Here is a 9,678-nt window from a genome sequence, read left to right as displayed (position 1 = left end):
AGTTATCGCCGTCAGAAACATGATGCCACTTGTGTCGCATACTACCAATTACTTTATTTTTTTTTGTTGTATATCCATGTATATCTTACAATATCTTATTATTCATTTTTAATAATATTTTCACAGTCGTATGGTACACTAATGTATTATTAAATATGTCACACACGTCGGTATTCATTAATATATTAAATATAAAAATATAGCTAAAACGAGAAAATAAATGGATCTCTATTGAAACATTTGGCAACATTGTAACTTTTCAAAATGTCCCTTTATTCAATTATTTGAATAATTGAAATCGAAATTGAAAAACATACATCGTTTTTATTGATTTTTACGAAAATTACGTAAAGTATAACTTTCTTGTCAAACTGAAATATTAAAACTTCATTTGTGGTTTATTATATTGCTAAAAAGAAATATGTTTACATTATAAATATATATGTAGTTGACAATACAATGACTTGAATGAGAATATTAATGAACATTTATAATAAAAGAAACATCCATTTACTTAAATGTATATTTAAAGGATATAAATATATAAACTATGATTTACATGTGTGATTCATAAATACATTAATTTATCTTTGTTATATTGAACATGCAACAGATTGGTACTGTCCAAATCAAGTTGCAAACAATTCGTAATATCTTGTTGAAATATAAATTCTATTGCCTTTTATTCTTTCACACATAAATAACAGACAATATATAGCTATTGCTTAAGTTGTGTGTCTATATGTTAAACTGTTAAACCAAATATGACTGGTATCTATACATAGTATGTACATATGAATACTTTAAAATTTAATTATGCTTCGTTTCAAACTTGGTATTTTACAGAAAAATCTCAATCAAATAAATTTTATTCGCCGTTTGGTAAAAATGTGCGTATCTAATCATTAGTAAATGGAGAGATGTTTAAAAGAATGTCGAAAATACTATTCCCACAGAACATTATTATCTATACGCTACGAATGTATTCAATACTAATTATTTTAATAAAAAAATATTGACATATTAAAGTTTTATCTGCATGCTTTAAGGAAATGCATGCTGAACATAAATAAAAAGTGTCGAATTCGGGCACCATTGGTACGTATTACGAAACAGAAGCGTATAAATTTTTACAATTGTATATCTATTTTGCATTATAAATTTTTCACATTTGCTCAATTTCAGTTTTACGCTAAAGTACATAACTTTATACATTAGCCCTGGAATTATACACTATTAACAAAGCAACTAATTCGCGTGAGAAATACATACATTATTATTCTGTACATTACACGTCGAAACGTAAAAATAAGTAATATTTTGATCATGCATTTAAAACATATTTGCTACTGATACAAAAATTTTAGAAATCTATTGCACGATTTAAATGTACAAAAATGGTTGCACCATTCCAGGGTTGTTGTATTCAAGTATCTTCAAATAAAAGCACCATTATCAAAACGCGATCCATACGTTGACAACATTTACATTATACATTAAACAATGTAATTTCACGTATCCTAAATTTCATCAACTTCAGTTTATACGAATTCTACTACATATAAATAACGTAATAATACAAACACAATCTCCATACATATCGTAAAAAATATTTCTAAATTACAAAATATTAAATAATAGAATTGAATAAGCTTTCCACATATTTAATAACTGATTAAATAAAGACAATTACTTCTAAAATAATGTTTGACTTTTTCTACTGTATATTCTGTGTAATTACTTCCATATGTTGAAATAAAATTCATTTGACATTTGTTCAACTTTTTGTTTCATCCATATTTTTGTATTTTAATGGTATCAATAAGTTACAAATGAAAATTTTTACACGAAATAAATGATTTCATTGATACTATCTTCGTGTAAACAACATCGAACATGTTGAACATCTTGCGTTTGTTAGACGATTGTAAAATAAATATGTATGTCGTCATTTACTTGAAAATCGAAATGTAATTGAATACATGTTACAGTAAAAATATTGACTGTAAGTACGTAACATTATGTAAGTAATAAATTACGAGGTAATTTGTAAAAAAAATGTTATAAAATTAATAATGAAGTAATTGAAAATGATTAAAAATTATATTAACTGGACATTTAAACTATGAACGCAGTCCTCTGTATAAAATAATATACTGTTTGACTTCTTAATAGAGTATGAAATTCAAAATATATAATAAAACTGATTTAAAGGTAGGAACTTACGAGTTAAGAATGCAAGTTACGATACTGGACATTTTTTTAGATAGTTGCAACAGAAGATTTAAATAATTTATAATGTCTAAACGTAATAGTATAAATCTGAAATACATATTCTCTCTAATCTTTATATTATAATTCATTATCTGGTTAAATTTCTATGCCCTAACAGGTAGTTGTATGGTGTGAACAGTATGAAATCATGCTATACAAAAGCCTATGAAGCATAGCATTGTAATCCATATCAGCAGTTCACTTAGCTATATGAAAATATCTCTAAACATTTTTAAAGAAATTGCATATTATTTTTTGGTCAGAAGACTAATGTGAGAAAGTATATTATCATTTGGATTGTAAATTTGCCTCTTCATCGTCGCTGTAGTCGTCGCTTAAATAATAATTATCTCCTGAAAACTCAAAACGGCCAGTCTTTTTTGGTGGTGGACTGTAAAGTAAAATAAGTATATTAATTAGGCACATTTATGTTTAAAAGTAACAGATATACATATATTAACATATTTTATATTTACACTGCATTCACATCAAAGTTTCGTAACATATAAATGATTAGATTAAAGCAGAAAGATAAAGAAACTTTGAACACGTTTTTCTCAATTGCATAATTGTCAGCTTTTCAAAATGTGCAATATAAAAATTTGTGCTCAATTATCAAAAGTTAATTTTTTTTTCGTTAATAAAAATGAAAAAACCTTAATGGCCTTGATATACAGGATGAAAAAGTTTTGTTCAAGTTTCCTTCGACGATTATGGCAGTGTTAGTAACAAGCATTAAAGAAATTACACATTATTACTTACTATTAATTTAATTGATTTTACAATGTAGGATAGTATACTAACATAACATGCTGCAAGTGGGTGATGTGAAGTATTGAAGGTTTTCGTATGGAAGCGGTACATAATATGGTGTTGCATATTAATCAATTGACTTGAATGCTGAGATGTACCTTGTTTGATCTTCCTCATTATTGCTGCTATTACTGCTATTTGGACTGCCATCCCTTTTTGGACTTGCAGGAGGAGATAGTGCTTGCATCAAACGACCTTTACTTTCATTCCAGATTGTTGACTGTGAATAACGAAAAATAGAAAAATGTATATTAATTCGCAATAACAAAATCCTATTGTAATGTATACATTTTTCAAATTTTAGTTCGTAATTATTAAAAATGTGCGAGAACCCAAAAATGTCGGGTCAGTCGACTCAACTCAAGTCGAGTTCTCATATGGGGATTCCCAAGCATTTCTCAAATATTCTCGAGAACCCGACTCGTTTCGACCCATCCTAACCATCGGGTATCCAACATTTTCGGGTTCTTGCACACCTCTAATAATTATCGATTTAGTTTGTAAAATATATATAATTTTAATAATATAATTTTAATATAACTTTAATAATGAGAGTACAAAATACCTACCAATCTGCCCTCTCTGCCAAACAGTAACAAAAAAGCATCAATAAAATCTCGAGATTTTTCTTCCCATTTGCTAATCATATCCATACGTTTTTCACCAATGTTTTCCATAACACGTTTCCCTTTATCTTTCAAATCATCAAATTTATTCTGCAACCGAAATTTCTTTTCCTGCAATTAGAAACTATTTAGTATAAAATGATATCATTACGTTTCACAACTGCAAAAATTATTACGTACATTGAGGAAAGAAACATTAAGTTCTTTGGCACTGTAACCTCGAGCAAGATTTCTTCTTACGTAAATATCATAATCCTTAACTATTCTGGCTACAATATCTGATGTCGATACTCCTTCTGTTCTTTGTGTAGCTACAAACATACCTTTTGCTTTCAAAGCAGCATACACGTCTGTACTATCATCCGTCATGTAAGGTATATCATCATGCGCAACAAAATCAATCTACAATATTCATTCATCACGCTACTAACAATTCATATTTGTATTTTCAAGAAAATGAAAATTAGTTATATGGTCAATTATACCTTATGTTTTGTGATAAACTCATCATCCAACTCCCATGGAGCGTCTTTGACTACTTCATCTACATATCGACAATGCCTTACTGCATCATACCTTTCGCCATCAGTCATCACTGTTCTACCTTTTTTACTGTGAGTAAGCTCATCATTACAAACTGTAAAACAATAAAATTTATGGCATATTTGTACTATTCATTTATTTTTATTTTCATTTTCATTGCAGAACCAAATGCACACATATTCTACAATTCTTTGCATTTCGCAAGATACTTCATTTAGAGCATGTAATTGATATTTAGACTACAGATTTTATGCATTTATAACAAAATTGAGTACACTATAATGAAATTATATTTGTCACACTCACCTCCAACAATAAGGTACACATTTGGGAAAATGTTTTTTGCTTGTAGAAGCTGCCGTGCATGTCCTTGATGAAATAGATCATAAATACCATCTGCATAAACCCTGACTTTCCTAGGAGCTAAAATAAAGACTATGTTACTTACCGATGTTTCAAATAAAATTCTGAAGCTTTTGCTCATCTGACAACCAGTTAAACTAACCTTTACCACTTTTTGCCATTTTCAATGTAATACGAATATTATAATCACATACGCTTCTTTCAGCGATTGCTTCAGCATCATCGCTGAAAGGGGCTTCCTTGCATATAGACTGGAATAAAATATTATTACTGAAATATCAAAATAACATACACTACACAAAATATTGAAGACATGATTTCTTAAATTACGTAAACAAAATAAAATCACCTGATCTACTAGCGATCCATTATGCTCATGTGAAAGTAAAGTTTTAACTAACTAGATAATAGACAACCCTTTTCATTGATTCGATATTACAAATAAAAAAGAGTAAAAAAACATGCACATGTAATTCAATATTTAAATGTAACTTTACATTAAATCTTATGGTACTATGGAAGCCTAAAATTTGTAATGACAATGAATGCGTTAGTAAAAATAAATATTTGATTGAAATCATTGCTGCGATTATTAATGTTTAAAGAGAACCAGTGTGTAATATATTGACTCATTTAATAAATAATTAATAATTCATTTATATGTTTTGTTTTACTATATATCGAACACAGTACAATAGAAACAATTCATTCATTTTTAAAAAGAAAATTAACGAATATAAATTGAATCATAAGTTACATTAAAAATTAATAAAATTATTAAAAAAAAAAATAGTAAACTCACTGGAAGTTCTTTGTAGCAAACTGAAATTTCACTATTATGTTTTTTCAGTGAAATTTGATCTGATTCATTATTTGATGTCCTGTTGGTCCCCCAAGTCATTGTCACCAACTGTTAAGGTGATTAAAAAAAAAAGAAGTACTTTATAAACAATTATATTTTTTTTGTTATATCAAACTGTTTCTATAGTAAATTCCTTTGATTTTTCAGAAAAGCTTTCTTTTTTTAGAGTGAAGGATAATTTTCCTAGCTATGGAGATGATGAAATTTCCTTTCGAAACACTTTCGTTTAAAATACATTGCAAGATATATCACAGGTTTATTAGGTGCTTTATTAACATAGTTATTTGTGTTAGACATTCAATCTAGATTATTCGCACAATGAGGTGTCTGTGGTATTATATCAACTAGATACGCTGATAATCTTGCATCATATCATGCTATTATCATTAAAAGTACTTGCTCCCATATTTTGGCTTTGACATTAAAGAGAAAATTATCTCTGAATGATTACAGATAAATTTTGACCTGTATATAAACTTAACATTGATTGATTCGAATACATTAGGAAACAAGGTATTATGACGATACAGATTTAGATTATAAATATATTAACTGATACAGGTTAGCATTATCAAAAGAAAAAAAAGAAAAGAACTGAGGTATTTAATCAAGAACTTTATGTAAATAGTATAACCTGGGGCCATGTGTTAATTACAAAACAAAATAACAAGATACATAGCAAGTAACAATACAAATGTAGTAACATGTGACCAAGTTATTTTTGAAATTAAATTGTAATTAAAAAACATAGAAATATTTGTTGAAATATTAAAATATACTTACAGGATAAATTTGCGAGTCTTCTGTAGAACAAGATGCACTTTCTCCGTTTTGAATATTCGAGTATGACGTAGAATTTAACATAGTTTCTTCTCTAGCACGTTTTCTAGACATTTTCTACCGTTTCAATCTCTGGCCATATAAATCCTATTAAACAATAGAAATAGATATTATTAATGTCAATTGTTTAAAATTAAATTATGTGTAATGCAAGATAAATAATTTTAATAAGACATGGAGAATAATGTACATATTACAATTACAATACACTACTGCTCAAAAATGTTTGATTGCTCATAGCATTTATAATTTACAAGAGAAATTAAAATAAAAAATAAAATCTATTTTAATGTGTATAGTCCTACCATTTCTTTATCTTTTAGCTGTATGATTAACTTTAACTAGATAAAACTTCAATCATTCGTTCACGCTTTTTTAGATAAAGAAGTAAATTTCATTGATCATTGAACAAGCGATCAAATATCTTTGAGTTTATACGCTGAAATATAAAGCCATAAATGTCTCAAAGTAAAAACCAATTAGATTTATATTATATTATCACAGACAACATAACATATAAGCATAGCAAACAGAAATCTATAAATAATATTGAACACAGATATTAACAGAATAAAATTCAGTAAACGTTCAAAAATATGATTTCTACTTAAATATTTCTAAACATTTATTTAATGAACTATATCTAATAATATGTACAGTAACTGAAAGTTTACCTGATTATCATAGATTATTTCAAAATTATGAATAAATTTCATTGTACAGCTTTAAATTTATAAATCATTGTAATTTTTATAAACTGTTTGTGAATGTAGATGTTTAATCTGTTAGAACCATTTATGGGAATGCCAAAATTTTTGTGAATCAATTATATTTAGCGTTATTATGCATTGTTTCTTTTAACGAATTTACAAATATTCATCCATCCTGCACAAATAATTCAGATGTTAGGAATATAAATACATAAAAGACGAATGCATACATATTCAAGTATACACACGAATCAAAAGGTAACCAAAAACGCGTGACTAAATACGTACAAATACAAATGTCTAAATATGTACAACGTAATAATAATTTAACGATACGGGAAACGTGTAAAGAACTAAATAAACGACTCGATGACCCGGCTTTCGATAGTCCGTCGTTGTATGTGCTGTCTGTCATTAAAAGAATTTCCTCGTCATTTTTTCAAAAATCAGTTGAACGACACGAACCTTTAACGCCCTTATTTTGTTACGTGCAACTACTACACGGACAAGTAATAGGATATGACGAAAAATCGAAGTGTTCCCGTTAGAAGTTTATTGAACTGTAACTTTGATGAATTTTTGCGAAACACATTGACGGTGTAAATTCTGGTGAAAGTTCGTACGAAGTCTACCAGGTATTTCACATTTAATATTGCTAAATATTACATACTATTTAACAGCTGAGCCAGCAGACGCCCGCCACGACACTTGTCGTGGATATTCTGCACACTGCACGCGCTTCAATACACAACCAGGGCCGAATAACAGCACTGTGAATCCCAGGTAATAAAGTCTGAAGTATACGTGTGTGAGTATTCTGCGCTAAAAGAATATGGGAATTACGATTGAGGACAAGAAGCCGTACAGCTTTATTTAAATCTAGTTCTGTTTTCACAAGTGCCGAAAATAAAAGCATGAAAACAAGCATGCAAACAGAAATTTTCGTTTTTCATCTTTACTAGTATAAAGCAGGAGTCACGCAACAAATTTATTAAAATACACAAGTTAATTACATTAATGGTAATATGTCAGTCTAGATTAGGAACTAATTTAAATAATTTCTTTTTATCAGAATTACTAGTAGTATCAAATGTTAGAATAACTGTTTTACAAATAGACCAAACGGCTTTATAATTTTTCTGCAGAACTAGTCGACAAGTATATATATATATATATATATATATATATATATATTATATATAATGGACATTTTGATAAAACTGCATTTAGTCCAGATTACGAAAAAACTAGTGAAAGTTGCTTTTTGCAACTTTTTTATTTGGGCTTGCAACGAAAATTCAAAACACATATATGTTATATTTTGTAGATAATTCATATAAATTATACACATGCTGAAGATTTCGTCGAAATTGAATTTGTTTATGAGTTAGTAATTTGTTTCGTAATTCAGACTAATCGTAATTTTTCCAAAAATTCTTATACATACCATGTAGTAAACTAAGCCGTCTAGTTTGACAGAAATGAAGTTGTTTGGTCCGTTTATATAGTTAGTTATTGTGATTTAAAGTGTGTGCCGTTAATTAATATGTGAGTGGCTGTATACATATACATACTTTATATCCAGATTATTAAATTAAAACTATGAAATATGCGACAATAAGGTTTTCAGAACACAACACGAAAAATTAATTTGAAAATTGCCGCCTAAAAGGCGCTGCAAGGAAAAGAATTAATACAATTTGAACTTTCTCACAATTTGAAGCAACGTACGTTTCGTAAATAAAAGGTACACTATGTATGCTTTCTAACTGTTCAATTATGACTAATATTCAATTTTTCACAATGTCACTCGATTCTATGAAATAAGCTTGAAGTGCACCGACATGTAGGTACAAAGGAGTTTCACGATAAAATGACCGTCAGTTATGAAAGAGAGGGAGAACGGTGACGTAATATCGGATGATCTGAAGCGTCACATTGTAATATCGCATGCGCATAACTATATATTGTATACATTTAATTAGAAAGAAAAATGATAATAATACTTTCTTTAACTTGCTGTTACATAAGAAAATATAAAATCATAAATATATATTATGTTCTTTGTTCTAAAACGTTCAATTATTAAAAATTTGAGATTTCGTTCGAATAGATTTTATAAATAAAGTTAATTAAAATTTCTTTCAGTAATAACACTATTAAAATCGCGTCACGAAATGCTTCGAATTATGTAAACTGTATGAAATAAATTCCAGGAAATTTTCATAAATTCGTGTTATATTTATTATTTATAATCTCTACATACTGTTGCATTATTGATACATCGTTAAAAATATTCAATCTATGGATTCATGTATAAATGTATATTTACAGTGCAACGTAATGTATTCTAAACTTATAATACACGCGCGTATACTGTTTTTCTATTTCGAAGTTAATTATTGCAAGTTTAGAGCACAGGTATAATTGACAAGACATTTTCTGTGACTATATAAAATTCATATTGAATTGATATATTACGTAGAATTATATGGACACACCTATAGCATTTATAAGTTGCCAAAAATCTAATATATTAATTATTATTTTATGACATAATTCAGGAATTGCGGTGCTGAGACGTTGCAATCTATGTTATGTCTACTTGATAAGGAAGTGTGAATAATAAAAGGAACGTTGTATATAT

The 9,678-nt window shown here is 28.0% G+C and overlaps 1 protein-coding gene across 11 annotated transcripts; it reads right to left on the bottom strand.

Moving 5' to 3' along the window:
- Nucleotides 1-505: 505 nt before the first annotated feature.
- On the bottom strand, nt 506-8,912 carry LOC143213555 (choline-phosphate cytidylyltransferase A). Of its 11 annotated transcripts, none has more exons than XR_013009993.1 (12): nt 8,479-8,909; nt 7,702-7,853; nt 6,996-7,206; nt 6,265-6,408; nt 5,422-5,529; nt 4,762-4,870; nt 4,563-4,679; nt 4,199-4,350; nt 3,894-4,115; nt 3,657-3,824; nt 3,079-3,307; nt 506-2,665 (listed from the first exon to the last, which is right to left on the bottom strand). XR_013009993.1 is itself a non-coding variant. In XM_076433515.1 (12 exons), the coding sequence occupies exons 4-12, from the start codon at nt 6,373-6,375 to the stop codon at nt 2,563-2,565; spliced, it is 1,212 nt and encodes a 403-aa protein (XP_076289630.1). In that variant the 5' UTR covers nt 6,376-6,408; nt 6,996-7,206; nt 7,702-7,853; nt 8,763-8,912; the 3' UTR covers nt 506-2,562. The 11 variants fall into 11 exon arrangements, 10 of the variants coding, with proteins under 10 accessions (XP_076289630.1, XP_076289628.1, XP_076289629.1 ...); XM_076433515.1 differs by having other exon boundaries at nt 3,186-3,307; nt 8,763-8,912; XM_076433513.1 differs by having other exon boundaries at nt 3,186-3,307; nt 8,479-8,908.
- Nucleotides 8,913-9,678: the final 766 nt, after the last annotated feature.

This window comes from Lasioglossum baleicum, chromosome 11 (assembly GCF_051020765.1).
Source record: "Lasioglossum baleicum chromosome 11, iyLasBale1, whole genome shotgun sequence".
NCBI lineage: Eukaryota > Metazoa > Arthropoda > Insecta > Hymenoptera > Halictidae > Lasioglossum > Lasioglossum baleicum.
Note: the sequence above shows the minus strand (reverse complement) of the source record. Positions and strands in the feature narration are given on the sequence as shown.